At 41.9% G+C, this 22,411-nt stretch overlaps 1 protein-coding gene across 10 annotated transcripts in view; it reads left to right on the top strand.

The window, feature by feature from the left end:
• Positions 1-22,411, top strand: part of ITPR2 (inositol 1,4,5-trisphosphate receptor type 2) — a 244,528-nt gene that overhangs the window by 115,764 nt on the left and 106,353 nt on the right. For all 10 annotated transcript variants that reach the window (XM_040061446.2, XM_058420145.1, XM_058420144.1 and 7 more), the window contains 5 exons: positions 1,688-1,816; positions 2,393-2,513; positions 12,276-12,466; positions 13,685-13,827; positions 15,396-15,504. In XM_040061446.2, the coding sequence (XP_039917380.1) occupies positions 1,688-1,816; positions 2,393-2,513; positions 12,276-12,466; positions 13,685-13,827; positions 15,396-15,504 (693 nt within the window). The remainder of the gene's footprint in view (positions 1-1,687; positions 1,817-2,392; positions 2,514-12,275; positions 12,467-13,684; positions 13,828-15,395; positions 15,505-22,411) is intronic.

Below are 22,411 nucleotides of genomic sequence, written 5' to 3' on the forward strand. Positions count from 1 at the left end.
GTGTCATACTTTTCCCAAAACAGAAGGGCTGATGAGTTTGCTGTTTCATTTTAGCTGCTGTTGCTTCTCCCACCAAAATCTTTCCTGGGTGATTAAAAAATGCGCTCTGCGGAGGCATGACTGATTTATCTGACACGTTTTAGATAAGCAGACAAACAAACTCCTCAAGATGCCTCATTTGTCTAAGTCTGAAGTTATCTTTGGTTATTCCTCTGCCGACTACATGACAATGCTTGTGTGCTAGACCCGAGGTGCTTCTGTGTTCCCTTGAGCTCCATCATACCCTGAACACAGGTGCTTTTGGATGTCACGTCAGTAAACTTCCCTGAAACATTCCTGGTGAAACTGCTGTCTTGTAGTGACAGTGGCAGTGTGTAATTAGAGAGAATCTTTGCCCTGTGTGAGATTCAGGTGCTGTGGATTATTTCTCTGCTTCTGTCCCCAACTTTTCCCTGCGACCTTAAGCAATTCAGTCAGCTTCTCTGGACTCCCCGTCCCTGAAGAGATGTAATGGTAAGTGTGTGCCACTCAGGTTTGGGGTTATGTGTTAAATGCACAGATGGCAATGAAAAGGCTACCCCTGGAGTTTTTGTGTACAAAATAAATTCTGCTTTTGCATAGATTCCCTAGAACGTTGCAGTCATCTCTGGCTTGCGTAGGTGAAAGAGAAAACAACTCTGCCTTCATTTGTTAAACATGACTACAACTGCTTATTTAAAGGCTGTTGAAGAGGTAGTATGACTACAGTCTGTACTACTTATTTGTCCAGTCTTGCCTTTCTCACTGTTTTTGGTTCCCTGTAGACTCCTTTCAGTACTGTGTACACTGACACATGCAAAGTCAACATGCCTCTGTATAGATGTTCACAAGTGTTGAAGGGCAATAAAGGAAACACTGAAGGATGTAATCCACACCAGTATTTTTTCCCTTTCTTTAAGTGTGACATCTTTAAGCAGCAACAAACTTTAAGTGTCGTACCAAAGGGAGTCTTCAGGGACCTTTTGTACAAATCTTCCCAGTTCCTCCCATCATTTAATCATCCTTCTGTGCTCCAGAGTTGTCCTGGTATCATCCATTCCCTTCTTTCATTATTTTAGTTTGGCTTCTGTATTTTCCCCATGTGGCTTCCCAAAGAAATGCTGCATCTTCCAGTACCATCCTAAAGCCTCTTGGTATTAAATGTGCTGTTTCCCTTCTTTCCCTCCTTTTAAATATTTTTCCTACAAATGAGCTTCACCTTTGCCACCCAGTTGTGGTGATTAATTGTTGAGAGAAGCTAAATGTTGTATGAAATCTTTCTAACCTCAGTTGTTTATGTCTCATCTGTCTCTGAAGCATCTTCCAACCAGCCCTGCAATGGGAGGAAAGGTCCATTTTCTTCTTGAATCTGTCTAAATGTGTAAGTGGCATGCAGTGTGCTGATTTAGGGGGATCTTTGCTTCATGGTGTGGGAAAGAAGAGGCAGGCAGGCAGAGTTCAGAAGAGAAGGGTGGACTTCCAAGAAGAAAGATAAGCTTTAACAAATCCAGCTTCAACTCTAACATAGTTCTCTCTGATAGATACTATATAAAAACCTTTTGGTTTTACTTTAAGAAGAAATATCAGATGTGTTGTAATAAATACAAAATAATGAAGCTTGCTTACTGAGGAGAGCTAAATCTCCTTGTTTCCTCCTCCTTCCCTGCAGGTTTGTAACACAACCACGGATCGTAAACACGCAGACACGTCTCTGGAGAAATATGTCACTGAGCCTGTCATGAGCATTGTGAGTGGCTTCTTCAATTCACCATTTTCAGATAACAGCACCAGCCTCCAGGTAAGGAGAAGAGACACAGACAAATAAGTTATTCAGGTCGTTAACGAGATACCTTCTGCTACCTGCATAGGAATGCTGTCTCTTTTCATCCTCCTTTAATTTCTCTGTCCCCTCTCATGCCACTGACTACCAGCTTAATCCCTCTTTAAAACGCTTAATTCTTCATTTTAATCACTTACATCTCGAACCAGTAGACAGCTCAGTGTGGTCAGTTACTTCTGGCTCTTGTGAATTCATTGGAGGGGGGTGTCCTTGGAGAGAAATCTGTGTGAGGGAGATGCTGTATCCTGTGACAGAAGGGATACATGCCTGAGAACAGGGAAAACTCTGTCCTTTTGGTGTGGACACTGTTTGCTTGGTATCAGTGGCAATCTGAGGAAAAATGGCATGATTTGGCCTTTTTAGAGGTGCAGCATTGATTTCTGCTCCTGCCAGACCTAAAGATCAAAGAGAATTTAATGGAGCTATAACCTGAGTCTACAAGTTAAAACCCTCTTCGTTTACATTATGTCAAACTCTAAGGCAGCTGTGAGGAGATCCTTAAGGGTAAAATTCCGTGTTTGTTTTTGTTGTCAGACACACCAGCCTGTTTTTATTCAGCTGCTGCAGTCTGCTTTTAGGATTTACAACTGTACCTGGCCAAACCCAACTCAGAAAGCCTCAGTGGAGTCCTGTATCAAGACTTTGGCTGAAGTGGGTAAGTGCCAGGTTTTACTTTGATTATTGCACTTCGTGTTTAAAGATCAGACTTGAAGTATAACAATCTTTAATTTGACTCTGACCATCCTGAAATTGTGTCAGTAGTGATTTCAGAAATCCCACTTTCTGAGGCTAAATTCTTCCTTATTTTATAATCCATTCAAACCTGCCCCATCAAATAGGGTTGAAACTGGTGAAACTGGTAAGGCAGAGGGATGAGATAACCTGTTGTTTCTTGCTAAGTGAGTGATGATGGAGCTTTCACCCACCAATTCTAATTTGATGGTTTAAACTCTTGATGATTTTAACTTTTAAATTCAAGCAAATTATGATAGTAAATCACAACATAAGCAAAAGCATCCCGGTTCAAATAAATTTTTTTCAAACTTATCCTACATTAAAAAATACTCTTCAACAGAACATACCTAAGATTGGCAAAGCTTATTAAGTTAAATTTCTGTAAATATGATTTTAAAATCTTCTGCCGTGACAGAGTAAAGGATTATTCAATGTAGTTTCCAAAAGTCAGTGGTGCTGGTTGCTTGTAGAATAAGATTCTTCTCAGTGTGAATGAAAGCTGAGTAGAGGCAGAGATACACATAGAAATTGGCTAAATTCTATTGCTGATACATTTACTAAAAGGTATTAATAAATAATGGTAAAACAATATGAGAGGGTCCCAGAGCCATCTGCAGCACTGTAACAATCAACTCTAAATTTAGATTTTTGGAAAAGCTCTACAGAAGTATCATTTAACGTTTTAGCCAAAACATCTCATTAACTTTCTATGTGAATGTGAATAAGCAGTTACCTAAAAATTCAGCAACCTTCAATTGTTTTACTTGTTGTGCAAATGATTTAATTATGGATCCATCTGGCAAAGGAACTTTGGAAGTTGAAGACATTTTATTTCCTTTATTCTATAGCTACTACAGTTTCACATAAAGCTCAATCTCTACAAATTCTTGTTTGTGTGTTTAACACCTATGTCCTTGCTCTTCTCTGGCATTTCTGGAAACAGTCATCAATAAAATACTTCCTTTGGGAGTCTGGGGAAAGGGAGAGAAGTAGGGCAGGTGAGAGTAGATTTGAGACCAACCATGCCCTCTGTGTGCTTGTAGACAGCTCAATGTCTTCATTTCTGTGGAGCTGCATCTAAAATCAAATTCTAGCTCAGAGAGGTCATTGTGTTATCTCACCAAGATGAGGCTCTTAGGAGACATCTGAGCGTGGGCTTATTTTCCATTTGGCTACGTGCCCACAGCACAGAGCTGATTCTAGCATGAAAAATTCCCAGCAATTTCCAGCGATCCAGAGCTCTGCTGATTGCTGGATGAGTCAGACCAGGCTCTCGCTGGGCTTTCTCTTCTCCCAAGGAGCGTGTCCTAGGACAAGAAGAAAAGGCCTCAGGTTGCACCAGGGGAGCTTTAGGTTGGCTGTTAGGAAAAATTTCTTCATGGAAAGGGTTGTTAAGCACTGGAGCAGGCTGCCCTGGAAAGTGGTTGAGTCATCATCCCTGGAGGTATTGAAAAGATGTGTAGTTGTGGCACTTAGAGACTCAGTGTAGCGGTGGACGTGGCACTGTTAGGTTATTGCCTGGACTCTATCTTGAAGGTCTTTTCTAACCTAAATTATTCTGTGATTCTGCCCTGTTGAGACAGCCAAACTGAACTTGTCCCCACAGCAGCTTGAGAGGGAAACCACAGGTCACCCTAAGGGGATCCAGCTTCATGCCAGGTGTGCCAGCACATGAAAGGGCTGGTGGGCTTTGGTGGGCAGTCTTCTGTGTGCCTCTTGTTTCTGGGGGCTCCAGGAACAGCTGATGTCCGGAGTTTACTTCAGATATATGATTTTGTTCCCTATTTGTGGAATTCAATTTTTATCTCCATTACAGTCCTTTCTTTCATTCTGTTTTCTTTTTTTCTGGAGATGGTTTAGAGCTGGCTTCGTTTATTGTATTTTTTTGGTTTTTTTTAAAGTAAGCTCTTGTGCTGTCCTATGGGTCCAGGCTTCTTCTTGCTTCTCTGGTTTCCCACCCCTGGGCCCCAGCCCTGCCTTGGGTGCTCCCAGGCGTGGCAGAGCAGAGCTGAGCTGCCGGTGAAGGGCATCCCTCCGTGCCCTCCTCTGGGACTTCCCTGCAGCAGCAGCAGGAACTGCCAGGCTGGGAACCCCTGGGGTGCCATGGGCTGGCAGCCTCAGAGCAGCTCCCTGCCAGCACACAGCATCCCCACTGCTGATTTCCTTGCCCATATCATAACAACCCTTTGGGAATCATCACTAACAGCAGTGTCCAGCATGGTAAAATTGTGTCGTGTCAGACAACTGCCGCGTCTGTACCGAGTGTTTTATTTTGACAGCGCAGAAGGGAAGAGGAGAGGTGAGGGGGATTTCCACAAAGAGCAAGTTAGCTGGAGAAGAAGTAGAAGCAGAGTTTTTGACAAACACCCCTGTGAAAAATTTGCCTGGCCAGTGGAGATTTTAACCGCGGGTGATACTCGGTGCTTTTAGGCACGGTGGCAAACACGCCTTGCCTGGGTTAATGGAGTAGGCCTGCTCCTCTCTGTGGAAAGATTTGGAAAAACTGCCTCAGCTGGGGATACCAGAGGCTTTTACAGCCAAGGACCTTCTGTGACTGCAGTGGGTACCTGGTGCCTTTCCCTGTCAGGTGTTCCTTTGCCCAAAATGATGCTTCACTTTGAGAAGCCAGAGGCATCTTCCAAAATACAAACATAGCAACCTTCTTGTGCCTCTTTTGCTGGCTGCACATGTGGACCCTTTTTTTCCCTCTTCTGACTTGAGAATATGACAGCTTTAATGTTAGGGCCTTCGTGTTTCACAGCAAGGCTTCTAAAAAGATTTTGCCTATATCAGAGAAAGGGAGTATTGGATAGATTTACAGCAGGAACCCAAGACTTCTGATTGAAAGTAAGTGTGGTATAGACCTGAAAGAACAAACATGATTTTTTTTTTAATGTTATTTTTTGTTGATGTGTCATTGCCCCAGATTTACAAATGAATCTCAGGAGGAAGAAAGATCAAACACAGATTTTCCAAGGTATCAAAGATCCATATAATGACAGACCCACTCTTTACAAGACCCACTTCAGAGCAAGTTTAGGTAACAGACACTCTGCCCAGTGCTTCCTGGTTTGTTGCTGGCAGGTGGATGGATGCAAGCACTGCCTCAAGAGCTTAAGATCATCACAGCTGCTTTCTGATGAGCACGTTAAGAATGTGCATTACCTTCCAGGTCAACAAAAGGATATCTTGCAGAAGCTTCTTTCTTATAACACTGGTACTTCAACTCCATTTTGCCACCAGGGAAAAACTGCATAAGTTTTCAAGCCTCACTTGCTGCTTTGTCTCTGGGCAGTAGGAAGCATTGAGGCTTGCTCCCCTTCTTCAGCAGACCCCTCTGTGGCTCAGGAGGTTTGGAACACAGATACCAAGATGCACCAGGTTTCTATTGCTCAGGAAACATTTGGCTGCTTGGCATGAATAGGAACACCTGTGAAATTACATACATATATATATATATACACACACACACATATATATGTATGTATAAATATACACACACACATATATATATGTATATATATATGTGTGTGACTTGTTCACATGGATTTCTGAAGCAGGTTATCACACTGGTGAGAATGAACACATACATTTATCACTTTGGCCTTTTCTCTTTTATTACTTGAAAATATGAATAATCAAAAATGAATAATCAAAACAGCTCTCGTCCCCCTGGCAAAATAGCAGCAACTGAAAAATATTTAAAAGGTCCCCAGACCTTTTTGAATACAGAGGAGATAAGACATCCAAACATTTAATTTATTTCAAATGAATTCATTATCAAAGGACTTTCAGTTCATGCATTTTATGATCTTTGCAAGGTTGAGAGGGGTGGAGGCCAGTCTCAAAGTCTGCATTTTAAACCAGCTACTGTCTTTCTCTAAAGACTGGGGAATATCATCTCTCTTCACAACCAAAGATTGTATATCTTAAATTACATATCCTAAATGGTATTGAAACAGGGTCTTTCCCAACCAGTCCTTCAGGACCCATGCAAAGAACTGTCTTCACTTCTTAATTAAAGCAGCAATTCTTGTATCTTCACCTCTGAGCATCAGCTTTCTTTTCTGTTACAAGGGCAAATTCAGTTGTCTTACACTCCTGTCTCTGTAGTATCCATTAGTTTTCTTCCTTATATTTTAAAAAATTGAATCTTTCCTCTGGTACTGTGTCTATCCCAAGGATGTGGTCTGTCTGTGCCTGTGCTGTGACCACCAATAATGAAATAATTGGAATTTCCCAGATGAGTAAACAGTGCCAGATAGGAACCTGCGTTTTGTTACACTGTGTCTCTTGGCCGACCCTAAAAAAAAAAAAAATCTGTTAGCAAGCCAAATTGCATTAGTCACTGTCAGATTATGTTCTAGGATGTTGTGCAGGAGAAGCAAAAGGAGAATTCTTGTTTCCATCCTACCGAATTTGAGGTGAGCCCTATAAGATTGCTATTTCCTAAGTTCAAAGCTGGAAGAGGTACAGAGGAAGCACTGCTGTGGTGGTCAGAGGAAAGGAGAACAGTGTTACAGCAAGGGAATTCAGAACCCCCACGTGTTTTGCCTAGCAAAACACAGACCTGTGTTGTTGCTCTTTAAAAGTGCTTAAGAAGATAAATAGTCACAGAGACATTTAAGCTGAAGGACAGTGCTGACCCAAAACCAACTGGACATAAATTACACTAGGTTGTAAATAACCTAAATAAATTTAGATTGTAAATCAGAGGATTGGAACCAACTTCGGAAGGATGTCCTTGGTCAGTGGGCTGAGAGAAAGTGGAGAGAGGAGGGATAGCAGATGAGCTGCCATCATTTTAAATGGGGCTCAATAAATTTTTCCAAATATATTAAAGAGCATGGGTTGTCTGTAACAGAGAGCAGATGGTCTGAAGGTGTTGTGAAGTCCTTTAAGTATTTATTCCCTAATTTGAAGTCACCAATACCTCCTTGTACAGAATCCAAAAAATCTCTCCTCTGCTTCTTCTTGACCATGCTTTTATGCCCTCTAAAGCCCTTTACTTTTCCCTGACAAATTACAAATAAGAAACATTAAACATAAAATCTAGGTCACATTTTGCTGCTTCTTTGGAATTATTATGTGTATTTTAATGTCCATATAGATTAATTTTCATATAATGATTTTTTTCAGTCCTGAAAATACATTTATTTCACTTTCCATTTGAATTTTAAAATCCTTTTTCCATTTTATAAAAAGCTAGACCTTCATTTTCAATTTTTAGTTCAAATAAAATAATTATCCTGTTGTTATTTTTTTGACAGCAAGAAGAATACATTTCAGATGAAGCACATATTTTATTCTATTTTAACTGTTTGTGTTTCCCTAATTGCAAGAAAAATTCAATGATGATCTTTTTACAGGCTGATAAATATTTTAGTGTAGATTTTCTGTTGGAAAAAAAAAATCCGAGTGAAGGATACAAGATTGGCAGGTTTGTGTCTCGTCTACACAAAGCTTCTATTTCCTTTAAAAAGTCTTGCTGTTGCTAGCATTAGTGTCTCTCCATCCAAATGCATTTGTTAAGCAGTCAGTAAATGATTAAGGAGCTGGAGGGACTGATTTATGGAACAAAATTAATTGAACTAAATATGCATCGCTCGGTTACGTGACAACTGGGAAGTGTGGGAGAACACGACAGAGCTGTCTGCGACTACCAGGGGGTGTAAAGTGTGAGTAAAGCAAAGGATTCACAGCCAGGTACGGCTGAGGCTTTCTCCTGACCCAGACTGCCCATCACACTCCTCCTGGAGGGGCTCTTAGGGATCAGATGTCTGCGTGTCCCCCTGAAAACCCACACCGGGGATGCTTCAGGGTTAATTAGCTGTGAAGCCACCACACAGCTAATGAGATGTGTTCTGCATATACTGCGAAAGCTAATGGAGTGAAATTTAAAATTAGGGAGCAGTAGGTGGAAATAGCAAGGTTGCTTACGGCAAGATGGATTATTCTGAAGAATGGGCATCCAAGGAAAATTACAGGCAAGGGCCACTTCCTGGAAATCCTCAGGACTAAATTGGTCCTCAGACTCAGGCAGCAGCACGGTGAAAGGACAGTGCTTCAGGAGGCATTCCTGAAATAGGTCCAATTGCTGTGCTTCTGTGAAGAGAACTATATGCAGGTAATTTAATAAAATAACACCTGGGCCCATTTTAGCCTCTCTGGGAGCAGCTGGACTGTGCTTCTGGCACTTTGCTGGAGCTTGCTCATCGAGAGTGCCTTGATTTTTACCTGCTTGATTCTTGGCATTGATAGTGCCCTTTTCTTTTGAGTCTTCGAGTACTCTTTCATTGTTTGAGCAGTAAGGGGAAGGAAAGCTGCTGATCACTGGATGCCCACAGAACCATCCAGCACAGGGCAGGGCATTTTGCTGTGACCTGGCCGAATCCGTGGTGTTTCTTACCACTGCCCTGGGTCGTGGTTGCTGGCTTGTCTTGGCTCGTCTTGTCTCTCTTGCTGAGAGATAATTGGGAGCAGCAGATGGAGAGTTAGTAGTCTAAAAGGTTTCCCAGAAATTCCATCTCCTCTGACACTGGCAAAATGGTGTTGTGTATTCAGGATGTAATTAGCCCCGTGCACAGTGCCCTAGGTGGGAAATGGGCACTGCATAAGCCTGGGATGTGCCCACTGCTGCAGGGCAGAATTTACCTGTGCTGAAGACGTCACAGAATCACACAATATTCTGAGCTGGAAGGGACCCACTAGGATCATTGAGTCCATCCTGGTAAGTATCCTCCTGGATACTTATATACAGACAGCCACGTGGCTTTTTCCAAGTTCACCAGTCAGATGAAAAGACAAAATTTGACCCCCTCTTGGCTCCTTTGTCTACCAGCTCTAACCATACTTTGCAAGTTTGAGTGCTGTCCAAAAGTATTTCTAAGTGGAACAAAAATAAACATGCTTTTAAATATTTGATGTTGATACTTTAAGGGAGATTGACACATTTTGAAGAGGAAAGCAGCCTATAACACCTAAATTAAAAATAAATATTTATGTTCACATTTGTTCATCAGCTTTCCAAAATGTAAAAATATGTTTCATGTTGTTTTAAATAATGAAATGTGAAACAAATGAAAGATAAACTTTCTACAAGCTGAAAAGAAACAAGAAGACAAAGGCTTTGTTTATAGCTTAGACTTCAACAGTGCCCTTTGACAACCAATACAAATCTTAATTACAAATGGAATTATACATGTAAGAACTGCTCAAAACAAAGGAGTATTTTTTTCTCTCTCTGGTTTTCTTTGTGATAGTTTTAATTAGCTGCAACTCTTTGAACAATCATAGTCCTTGACTGCTCCTCAGACAGTGATGGAAATTGTTAACATCAAATGGCATCTGTAGGGCTGCAGAAATCCGGGTTTTCCTCTGAACAGTGGGCTCCCCATTGCTAAATTTATTCTTCGATATATCAGGATTCTGCATATATTCCACTTAATTGAGAAGTGAGCATTGTCCAGTAGCATTCCAGTGATTGACATTAGGACACAATAAATTGGATTAATAGGCTGCGGCACCCTACCCACACTGGCAGAACTTTAATGAACTTCTCTAGTAAAGTAGGCAGCAACAGGGCAAATGTGTTTTGAAAAACAGCCCAGTTGAATTATTTGGAAAAACGATCATTAGAAATAATGGCCAGCCATACATGGCATTTTCCACATGTAATCAGGAATCTGCCTTCAAAACAAATGGAGGGTGGAAAGGAAAAGTCAATTTGTGTCTTCCCAGCTTAACCTAAATTGTTTTTTCAATTCCCCGTGGCCAACCATTTAAAAGAAAGTGCCTACCAGAAATGGAATTAGAGAATTCTCTTCCATCCCAATGGAACAGCCTGATCCACGGGGGGAAGTTGCAGTCCTGCAGCAGGAACCAACCTTGCAGCAGGAAGAGAGGAGGGTGTCCTGAACCTGTGGGATCCACTAAAGGGAAGAGAGTCACCCTGACAGAGCTCCCTTGCCACAGTTTCTGAGGCTGGGGGTTGAGGTGTCACAGCCAGATTTAGGTTTATAATAAAAGCTGTCATTTCGATCTAGTCCTGAGGGGAAGAGAAAGTTCGTGCCTGGGATCTGTGACTCACTGTGCTTGGCAGCACCGCAGCCTCCATCCATCAGAGCCGTGTGGTGCCTGCGCCTGCACGTCCTCCCGTGGGGCTGGAGGCATGGGCTGCTTGGGACAGAAGGGCATCTGCTGACTTCACACGTTCAGGACATAGAGCTTTATCCCGTTTTAGAGCTGGGAGGGAGAGGTGGAATATTTTTGATGCCTTCCCCCACTGTGGAAAGTGTGTTAGTGCGGAACGGTGGGGAAATGCCTCAGAGAAACGTTGTGCAGAGCTGCAATTTGGGCTAATGGTTTTTTTTAAAATTCAGCTTGTTTCAATAAGGAAAAAAAGAAAACTTACTTATTGTTGGTCATTATTACAAATGGATTAGAACTGCTCCATTTTACTTTTAAGTTTTTATTAAACATAAACTGTGCCACAGAAATTAAGTGAAATTATGTGGAATGCAGAGACTAATCACTGGAACATGACCTGCTCTTTCAGAGATATTGATCATAGACTCACAGAATGGTTTGGGTTGAAAAGAACCTTAAACAGCATCCAGCTGCACCCCCTGCTATGGGCAGGGACACCTTCCACTAGCCCAGGTTGCTCAGAGCCCATCCAGCCTGGCCTGGAACACTTCCAGGGATGGGGCAAACTCTTGTTTATTGGTTGAATTTCAGACTACTCATGCTGAGCCAGAGAACAATGTCACTCTGATCTCCAGTAGAATGGAGAGTAGCAGCTAACACAGATTTTACTAGGGGAGAGGGCACATACCTTCTAACATTGTCTTTCAAACTTCCTTTTCAAACAACAGTGCAGGATGCAACAGTAGTTTAATAATGGATGCCTTGTAAGAATTCCTGCAAGTCTCTCCTCTTTTTTTTTTTTTTATTCTCTCTACTGTCATTTCATGCCTCTTAATTCTAAAAAAGAAAAAAAAAAAAAAAAAGCATTTTTTAGCTATTGATTGAATTTTTTAACTATCAATTAGACTATCAGATGTCTATTAACTACTGGATATATTGCAGTGGAATCCAGGGTTTAGCAACCCTAGCAGTATAGGAAACCCAAAGAGAAGAGGAGACAGCCTTTTTCAAATTTAATTTGTATGCACTTGGTTCCTCAAGGTCTTCACAAGAGAAATGTACAGTAAAGCAACAGAGAGTACTTGCGATAAATTGGATAAATGTGCATATGTCCACTAGAAAGAAAAGTTTCAGAATTTCCTTCTGAATAGAGTAAAACTAACAGTTGAAATAATAACACATACATCTTTTGCTACTCATTAATATCTCTGGATTTTTTGCAGGTTAGTAAAATCATTATGTTTTAAAAAATAAATGTCTGTGTCTATGAAAACACACACTGGAAATGATCCTCATCTCATTTAAAGTAGTACAGCTCGCTTTCTTTACCTAGATTATGGCTGATTTCTACCACTTAGATATGCTTATTTTTAAGGGTTTTTATTTTTAGGATCCTTATTTTTAAAGCCTGTTGAAGTGATAATCACCCTGCCCCTTAACTTCAACGGGATCAGGCTTTTGCATGCCATGATCTCTGTAAGATTTTCAAGTTTTTGCCACCGTAAATGTCTTGTGTTTTTCCTTCCTGTTAAAGCCAAGAACCGTGGGATTGCGATTCCAGTGGATTTGGACAGCCAGGTGAACACCTTGTTCATGAAGAGTCACTCCAACATGGTGCAGAGAGCTGCCATGGGGTGGAGGATGTCAGCCCGCAGCGGACCGCGCTTCAAAGAAGCTCTTGGTGGGCCTGCCTGGGATTACAGGAATATCATAGAGAAACTACAGGTACAGAAATAGCAAATGGCCGGGGCAGCAGTGGGACTGCAGTTATCTCACATGTGCCAGATGTGGAAAACACCAGAGACAGGCCCAGTGCATTTTTAGTGCTGGATGAGAGGAGCCACTGCGCTTCTGTTGGGGGTGGCTGAAGGCTCAGCTCTTCAAGATCAGTATTTGGTTCTTACAGAAGCCAGAGAGGGGTAGGAGGTATCACAGAATGAGCTGAGCTGGAAGGGTCCCAGGAGGGTCATTGACTCCAATCCCTGGCCCTGCACAGGACACTCCAAGAATCCCACCCTGTGCATCCCTGAGTGTTGTCCAAACAGTCCTGGAGCTGTGACAGCCTTGGGGCTGTGACCATTCCCTGGGGAGCCTGGGCAGTGCCCAGCACCCTCTGGGGGAAGAATCTTTCCCTGATATTCACCCTGACACAGCTCCAGCCATTCCCTGGGTCCTGTCCCTGGTCACACAGAGCAGAGCTCAGTACCCGCCCCTCCTCTTCCCCTCGTGAGGAAGCTGCAGAACTGCTGTGAGCTCTGACCTCAGTCTGCTGTCCTCCAGCTGAATAAACCAAGTGCCCTCAGGTGCTTCTTGTGTGGCTTCACCTCCAGACTTTCAGCATCTTCAAGTCCCTCCTTTGGACACTTATATGTGGTGCCCAAAACTGCACACAATATTCAAGTTGTGCTCTCCTCGAAGTGCTCCACAGAGCAGCATCTCCTTTCTGCCTTTCTATGGCCACATGTCCTGTTCTGGCTGCAGAGGAGATACTGGAGGCTCTGGGTCACGTTTGTGTCTCTGGACATGGAGATCACCTTGTGCATGTAGAGACAAAACAGCAGGAGGGGTTTATGACGTGAGAAAACAGCAGGAGCCCGACAATTGGAGGGGCCCTAAAACTCCTGAGACGACACATCCCCTGTGTGTGATGAGCACTGTTTCTCCAGCACACCATCATCCTGACTTGCCACAGGTTTTGTGAGCACTAGTGCAGAGGAGAAATTCGAAAGAGAGTAACAACGGGCACCCCTTCTCCCCGTTGCCCTGTGTGAGGAGTGGCGTGAAGGAAGGCTTGAAGTGGCTCTACAGCCGCCTGGGTTGCCCAGGGCTCTCGCAGCTGGGCATCACACTGGGCCAGGCAGCGCACGACACCGAACCGTGCGACTCCACGGCGACGTTGTCGGAGTTCTCTTGCAGTTACGGGTGTTCTCCTGTGTTCCCCAGGACGTGGTGTCCTCCTTGGAGCAGCAGTTCACGCCCATGATGCAAGCTGAGTTCTCGGTGCTGGTTGATGTGCTGCACAGCCCAGAGCTGCTCTTCCCTGAGGGCAGCGATGCCAGAATAAGATGCGGCGCTTTCATGTCCAAGTAAGTGGCGTGCACAGGGGCCTTTTTGCTTCTTTGGGAAAGATGGCAGGGTTTTAACATTTTCAGCAGCACTTACCTCTGGTTTTCAGCAGAGACTTCAGCTTGCAGGTGTCCAAGTTCACCGTTGAAAGCTTGAAGTGAAGTATTTTGCTCCGTATTTTAAATTTCTCAGCAGTTTTGTTGTCTGGAGAGCACAGAGAGAGAGAGAGAGGTTGCTTGCCTTACCCTCTAGAAATGGAATGTTAATGGCTCGTTAAAATTGTGGCAGGCTCAACCTACTTCTGTTTTCTCAATGGGCTACTTTTGCTATTACGTTTCACCAAATCTACAACAGAAACTTAGATTTTCCATAGGAAAATTTTCAAGAATTCAGAATGAAGCAGTGAGCTGCTCAAGGCTTGTGGATTTTTTGTTGGATTTTTTTTTTTGTACAGCAAATGGATATTTTTATTTTAAACTGCCAACAGCCCTTTGGAAATACATTTCACTGGGGCCCCTATCTGGTCTTGAATTATTAGATGTTTTATTTGCAGTCTGTGCATTAGAATAGAGTCTTGCAAATTTTTTATTAGTCCTCAAGTGAGATGCCCTCCCCGCCCTTGAGAAACTATAATTTAAACAGAGATAACTTGGGGAAAATGAATGCATTTGGCAGCTCTCCTGATTCCTTGGTTATTTGCGTATTCTGCAGAGGTAGCATTATAACAGTATACTTTATATGTTTGGAAAAATTAAAACTAAAATAAAAATCCCATGTCCTCTGTCCAAACTCCTATTTGGAGCCAGCATCAAAATGAAAAAAAAAACAAACCAAAAACCAAAACCAAACCCAAACCTGTCCAAGGCCTTCAGATTCCCTCCCTTCCTATTTTCACAAACATTTCTCCAGCAATGTGTGAACCAGTGCAAGGACCTGTGCACAGGTTTGTTCTGCACAAAGACAGAAAAGCTGCTTCTGGTATGGGCTGCAGCTGACTGAAATCCAAACTCCTGTCACAGTCATAGCTGGAGACAGAAATGGACCTTGTTTTCTGGCTTGTCAAACGTTTGTGTGAGTGTAAACAACAATTATGTTTCATCCAAATGTCTGTATTTCTGAACACTTCCATGTATGGTTTTTTGGAAATCCTTTTGGCTGAATACCATTTGCTAATTATATCATAAATATATTATAACCAACATAGAAGTTGGAAGGTGTAAGGGTTGTAGCTTTTAAAATTTGCAAGACGCACGGTGAACACTGGTTACCTTTAAATAATGGTTACAATAAGTTACTTTTAAGTAAAGGAAGGATGAAATAGCAGGTATGGATCTTAATCTGGAAGTCCTCATAAAAAGTGGATGTAAAATTACGCCTTCTGTATGGGCAGTAAGATATGCAAATTGACACAAAAATCTCCCAACATCTTGAAAGTCCAATTTCCTTTCTAATTATGGTTTCTCTTGACCACTTTTATTTCCTTTCCTTGAGGAAAAACATAGTGATGGGCAACTTTTACATAAAGAAATTGTAGTATGACTTAGCAACAATGTGCCGGGCTCCTTAGGTTTCAATATTTTACTTTCAGGTTGATTAATCACACAAAGAAGCTAATGGAGAAAGAAGAAAAGCTCTGCATTAAAATCCTTCAAACTTTACGAGAAATGCTTGACAAGAAAACCAACTTTGCAGAAGAGGTACTGCTACCACTTTAATATTAAATATAGGACTAACAGCACAGTATTCTTAACAAAATCTGACATGATTTCTATTTTGTGCATGTTTTAGAGATAACTTGGTGTCTTAGGAACCGTGTGGTAAGGTAGGAAGTTGGCTTGGAACAAAAAAACCTCTCTGCCTTACATAGTTTTGTGTGAGGGACTTGATAAGAGTCAAGGCAAGCGAGATGAAATGAATTAGCAGTAGCAAGTATTACTATGTATAATTATTATATATTGGATATTCTCTATTTCTGGGGATTAGTCTTCATTTGTCACACCCGACTTTACCATAAAACCAATGGAAATATAGGGATTTTTAATTGCAATTGTACAGTTTTCCCCTGCTGCCCGCGGTGCCAGACTTTTGTACTCCACGTGCTTTTTAATGCTCGCAAATGTGTGAAAGGAAATCTGTAGTGTTTAAGCAGAGCTGCCAGTTTGGGGAAGAAGTGATATAGTCTGTACTCTGTAAGTGTCTAATTATTTCTTGCATTCCTCTCTCCCTTCATTGCCCAGTTTCCTCTTGCAAAACCAAACCTTTCAAGTGCCTCTTTCATTTTGCCTGTTCCTTTGGCTATCAGTAGGCAGATTCAGATGTAGATGTCAGCTCTCCCTCTTCTTTCTGAGCCTGATCCTGGTGTCTTTTGTGCAGTTTCCTCTTATCCATATTTCTGGGTACTCCCCAAATCCTTTCAGCGTTATTCACTCTTAAATATGAATCATGGAGCTATCACCTAATCTCAGTGCTGACATCAGACCTGCCCTGTGCAAAAATAACCAGTGTAAGCAGAGGAAACCAACCCCATCTTCACCTCCTCCTCAAAGAAAACTGTGGTAGGCCTGGGTAGGCAAATTCTTTTTAATGTCATAAAAAGAATTTCACAGGGGAAGCAGATATTACTATTCTTTGTTATTATTCATATTTATTCTAATAGCATTCTGGGTGCATAACACCACTGCATCACATGGGAAAAATAATTTGCTTTTGTAACTGACCTTTGCCAAACCTCTTCAAAAGACTTACATAGACCCACCATAAGTTAACCTCATCTCAGCACTACAGGGGAGGAAAAAAGGCAACACTTTTGACATAGGACTTGAAACAAGGAAGAAAATTTGCTTGTTTTATTGCTCCTTGTACCCTGTTGTGGGTGCTGATAAAGGGAGACATAGTTAAGGGAGGGAATTGCCATCAGAGGGAATGTCTGTAAAGGCTCTGCTTTTCAGGAGTGCGTAAAGGAGGTGTATTCCCAAATCCCTCATGTGATCTCTCCCACCTTGGGGGTGCATGGTGGGTGGAGAAGCCCTTTCTAAACAGAATTTCTCCCTCATGCTTCCTCTGGAGTCGCCTTGGTTTTACACTGAGTAATGTGATGAATCAGTGCAAACAAATACGTGAATAAACAAGCTTGGATATGCTTTGCAAGGGCTCCTCTGGCTTGCTACTCTTATGAGTCACTGTTCAATGCCACGGACTTCAGAACAGTAAAAATAGCACAATGAATAGCCTCATGTGCACGTTTCCCATCTTTTTTTGAGCTGTGATCTCATTGCCTGCAAAGTTATTCAACTATGATATGCAGATATTTAAAAAAAAAAAAGAAATAGTAGTACACACGTAATGGTTATAACCAGAACAAAGCTACAGAGGCACGTGGGACATTTTGACGGGAAGCCTGTGTTTGCCAATCACCCATCAAAATGTATTTTCTGTGATAAGCCTGACAGAAATGGTAAACCTCCAGTTTCTGCAGACCTTCTCAAAGTGAGAAAGAAGGATGAAATAATGAAATAAAATTTCCTCCTCTCTCTTCACGTTAATTCCCACCGCTGAGCACCTTCTACTGTCTTTGTCCTTCATTTGAAGGTAGCCTATGTCATTTGCTGAAGGAACAGGAGGCAAAATAGGAGTAGGGGCTTCTTTCACTGATTTTATACCTATTCCTGCATCCACCATGTCAGCTCTGTTGTTGCACCTCCCCTTGGTGGTGAGTTTCAGGATTCTGGTGCTCTCCTAGCTTCACATCCTTGGATTTCCTTGCAGTCAGCCTCTGAGGCAGCACTTACTTGTGCCTTCTCTTGCAGCATCACAGCATCTAATCATGCTGGGACTCAAAGTTCAACCTCAGAAGTCTGATTTAAGGTATATAATTATGTGTCGTTTAAGGTATATAAAGGACACATAAAACCTCCTGGCCATTGATTGGCTTTCGTAAGTAATTGTGGGTGATTATTGCAATCTCCTGGGAGTTCTGCATTGAGTCCTAGCCCTGATGGTATTGATTAGGTCACTAACTGGAGTGGAACCTGATCTACAGCCCCTGTCTTCCAGAACAGTTAAAACACTTGGGGAAAGCAGTGTGTGGAGGAAGCTCACATTGCCTCTGTTCAGACAGCTACTGTAGTATCTAAATGTATTTATCTAAAGCTCAGTTCAGACTGCCTATTTGAGACGAAAAGCAGGAGGGACAGAAAGGACTAGATCTGCCCCATCTATATTTGGGCTTAGAATTGCTGGCTGTTTTTATACCCATTTTGCAAAACCAGAAGGATCCTGGACTGGGATTTTTGAATTTATTTAGGCATATCTTTCTGTGTTTCACCATAGTGCTTGATATCAGTTTAACTTCTGTGTGAATGTTGCCTCTAGACCTATTTATATGCCTCAGATTGAATCTGAGTAACATTTCCAAAAGCACCTGAGTCGTGTAGACTGATGTGTGCTCACTTTGCAAATGATTTTTAAAATCTTAGCATTACCTTGCTGCCCTGCTTAAAGTGTCTGTCCACACAATAGAACTGGTGGGCCAGGAAGGGTGGTCCAGCAGCTTCAAAGAGGGTTCAGCAGCTTAAATCAAACCCTCCTCAGTCAATTGGATGAAGCTGTTGAAATCTTGACCTAATGGTGCTCACATGGTGACTCCTTGCCTCACTCCAGCTGCTGCCATGGCCATGCCTTGGGTATTTCTGATTTCCCAAGTGTTCATAAACCAGGTCAGCACCTCTGGGTGAAAAATATCCTCTCTGCTACCATGTATATATGACATCTGATCAGATGTGCTAATGGATGAGGGAGCGTTACAGAATGTGGTAGAATCCAGGCTGGGTGCCCCTCCCTACGGCAGCTCTGCTGAGAAACACTTCTGTAAATGAATGCAGCCCTTCAGGAAGGGGTGCCTGTGCTGCAGAGCACACACTTTATACTTTTTCCTCCTCTTTTAGGTGCTGAACTGCAGTATAAATAATTGAAAACTGCATATTTAAGTGTCAGTAGAACAAAGACTCTGTAAGCTGCTTAATTGTCAGAAATAAGTGGTTGCGCTTTTTGCCTTTTTTGGAAAAACTCATGGAAAATGTTGGTTTTCTCTTAGACACTTGCACTAGTTCATGATTTAAAATCATGGAGGTAGTTCTGTGGCCTTTTGTTTTGCAGGGTTAATGTTTCTGCATTCCACTTTAGATATGAAATGTAAGCTGTGAAATGTAAGCTGTCCTCTCCCCTTGGTTTGCAGGAACACCACCAAATATCATGTGAAAAAACCAGTACAGTTTTGGTGGAAATACAAATATATTTTATTCCTGCAAGATTGGGTCCCAGATGTGGCCACTGCTGGCCCTTGGTCATTTTGTGCCAGAAAAACTGAATCTTTTCATGTGGAGCTGTTGACAAAACTCCAGTGAGTTTGTCAAAAGCAATAGTTCCAGTTTATTATTATATTGATCTACCAGTCAAGCTGAAGCCAGCAGGAGCTGCAGGTCTTTTTCTGCTGGGATAAATGCCCTCAATGGGTTTTAGAAACCAGGACATTTTGTTGGGAGCCACTACATGTCCCAGTATTGCAGCTCATTGAATCACAACATTCTCAACTTAAACTGCATTCTATTCTATAGCCTCATTTTTCAAGATGATTTGACTTAATTCCATGTGCAAATTAGGCAGCATTCAGATAAACAGCATTTCTAGGTTTAAAAAAAAAAAAAAAGAAAAAAAAAGAGGAAAAAGACAATAAATCTGAAAATGTGTTGTTTGCTGAATGTATCATACCTTGAAAGAATGCTTATTTTAAATGGGAGAGCAGGATCCAAACTCCTTTATTTGTGTTACTGCTCAAATTTTGGGTTAGTGGCACTGCGGGCATTTTGAAGAATTACATTTAATTTTTCCCTGTTTCTGCTGTCAGTTTTATTTCTGCTGATGTATAAAAATACCTGTGCACTGGTCTGTTTTTCCCTGTTGTCAACAGGCCATTCTCCTCACTAAGCTCAGTGTGCCTGAGAGGTGATGGGGGGTCAGAAACACCACAGGAGAACATGTACACTCAGTGCTGAATTTTAAAAAAATCACTTATCTATTTTAGCTGATAAAGGATGCTTTTGCAGGGTCCTGCATTAAAAACTCACTCCTCAGGAAGCCAGTTCACAGAGAGGGACTGGAGGGAGAAGAGGCAGGAAGAATGTTTGGTTATGGCCACCCTGGTTGTCACCAGCACCTCTGGTATGGTCAAAAACCTGCTGTTGTGGCTTTGTCACGGGAGTGAAATGATGAGTGAAAACTGAAACACAAGTGGGACAAACCCCTCGGTCTTGGAGACGCTTTGTGTGAAGGCAGTGATCAGCTGCAGAACCAGAACCTCCAGGAATTCACTGCAGCAGAGGATTCAAGCTTTGCTATTGCCCTGAATCCTCTGAGCCAGTAATTGCAGTGGCAGGAGCACCAGAGCTTTCAGATATGCAAGACTAAACACTGGACGTGGTCAGAACCTTAAAGTGTGGTAATTTCTCATTAGACCCACGCACTGACATTTTACAAAAGAGAGAAAACCTACAGAAAAACAAACGGAGCAGAGTTTCACTTTTCCACCTCCTGGCTTCGAGCTGGGATAATTAAGCAAAGGGAGACTAGGAGGCATGTGATGGTGTTGTTTGTTCTAGCCACGTGTTGTCAGCCACAGTGCTCAGAGCCTGGGGCCATCAGCCACTGTCGTGTTGTTACTGCTGCACATTTCTGGGGCTGTGACAGGCAGCATCAACCAGAACATTCTGAATTAGCACCTCTCATCTTTGGGGTACCCCTTATCCCTCCTGTGAGGTGCATTGTTCTGGACTGAAGGACAATGCTGCTGGACAGCCCCCAGATATTTTGCTGGATTTTTGATCATGCACGTTTGCTGCTGATGCAAAAACCTGTGAGAATGTGGTATATGAAAAGCGTGACTTATTTTTAAGGGGATTTTTTTTTTTTTTCCTGTAAGTAACAGGCCCTAGAGATTTGCTCCAGTTTTGGGCTGTCACCTTCTTGTGTCACCTTCAGAAACCTGTTCAGAGCCACTGTGCTTGGGCCAGTTGTGAAGAGCATACACAGGTCTGTGCCATGGGTCGTTTCAGGCAGAGCGCATGAGCTGGACAAGAATTTTAAACTCCAAGTCGTGTATCAAGGACAGGTAATTCAGGAGACAGCCCTCATGTCACCCTACAAAGCGCAGGTCCTGGTCTAGTGAAAGGCAGGAGCAGTTTAATCTGCTGCAGGGGCAGTGAACACAGACCTACCTACATTGCAGTCATGATTTTGCCCTCTCTTTAATATGCATTATTGTCAACTGGCCATGATGCAAATAAAGCATCTCAAGAGACCCAGAGGTACTTCTGTCTCAGGTGATAGTTCAGTGACCAGTGGTGTTCACTGCTCTCTGGCACTTAACTCTTTTTTTGTTTCAAAACCTTAGTTATTTTTCCTTTGTTTGTTCTTCAAGTCACAAACAAATCTAATGGCAGGATGCCCAGGCTATAAAAACACATGGCTGTTAACACATTTCATCCAAAAGATTGTAGTCTCTCAGCAGCTCATATTTATCAAATTTTAAGTATATGGTATGTTGTTACCCTGTATTCTTTCAGAAATATTAAGCCCCAAATCCTGATTGATAAATTAGTTTGGAACTTGTATTATCTGCCCTTCTCACATACATCATCTCTCCTCTAAAGGAGCAGCTGATGCTGTAAAATATATTTTGTAGCTACTGATTTAAACAGCATCAATAAAATTGGAGTAGCTTGTTCCTTGCTCTGAACTTCAAATGACTGATTTCTGCTCTAGAATTCCCCCTTTACACAGTGTATGGAACATAGGGGGTTTGCCCTTCTTATTTCACATTAACTCCTTCCTATGGATCTTAAGAGCAAATCAGCAAGAAAATCTTAATTGCCTGCAAACTGTTTGACATCCTTCTCTATTGATATTGCTATTTGTTAAAAACAAATTTAAAGAGTGCAAGAGAAGAGAGCTGTTTAATAAATGAAATTGTTAGAGCTCTGAGGAGGATTCATCTCACCTTACTCAGGTACAATATTCACTGAACTGATCCAGGATCCTTTTTGTGAACAACAGCAACTACATTTTATTTTGTTGTTGTTTTGAATACAGGTGAGATGAATTTCACTAAAGACTTCAGTACATCCAGAAGTTAAATTCCATGCTCACTATAGCTCTTTGAATCAAATTCTACACGATGAAGACATCAGGATCAAGGTTTTCTCCCTGACTTGTTTAATTTCTACATTTTAAATTAAGAATAAAGCAGATTTTTAGGAGTTTAGTGGAAGGTTCTAGCAGATCCTAGATTGACAAGGGACTTGGTAAATGACCAAAGATATGTTGTAAGTTAGTATGTAAAATGAGTCAACAGTTTTATCATATGGTTCATGTCTCCAGGTGTGTGCAGTTTTGTGAGAGAATAGATTCGTGTGCATAAATATAAATATTTATTTTAGCTTACTTATTCCTATTCCTCCTCTTTCTTTTACCTCCACGTTGGAGTTATATTAGAAGATAAATAGTAGAATGTTAATTTGGTGTTTTAGCATATTGGGTTTTTTGAGTGGAGTA

The sequence above is a fragment of the Hirundo rustica genome, chromosome 4, assembly GCF_015227805.2.
Source record: "Hirundo rustica isolate bHirRus1 chromosome 4, bHirRus1.pri.v3, whole genome shotgun sequence".
In the NCBI taxonomy this organism is placed as follows: Eukaryota; Metazoa; Chordata; class Aves; order Passeriformes; family Hirundinidae; genus Hirundo; species Hirundo rustica.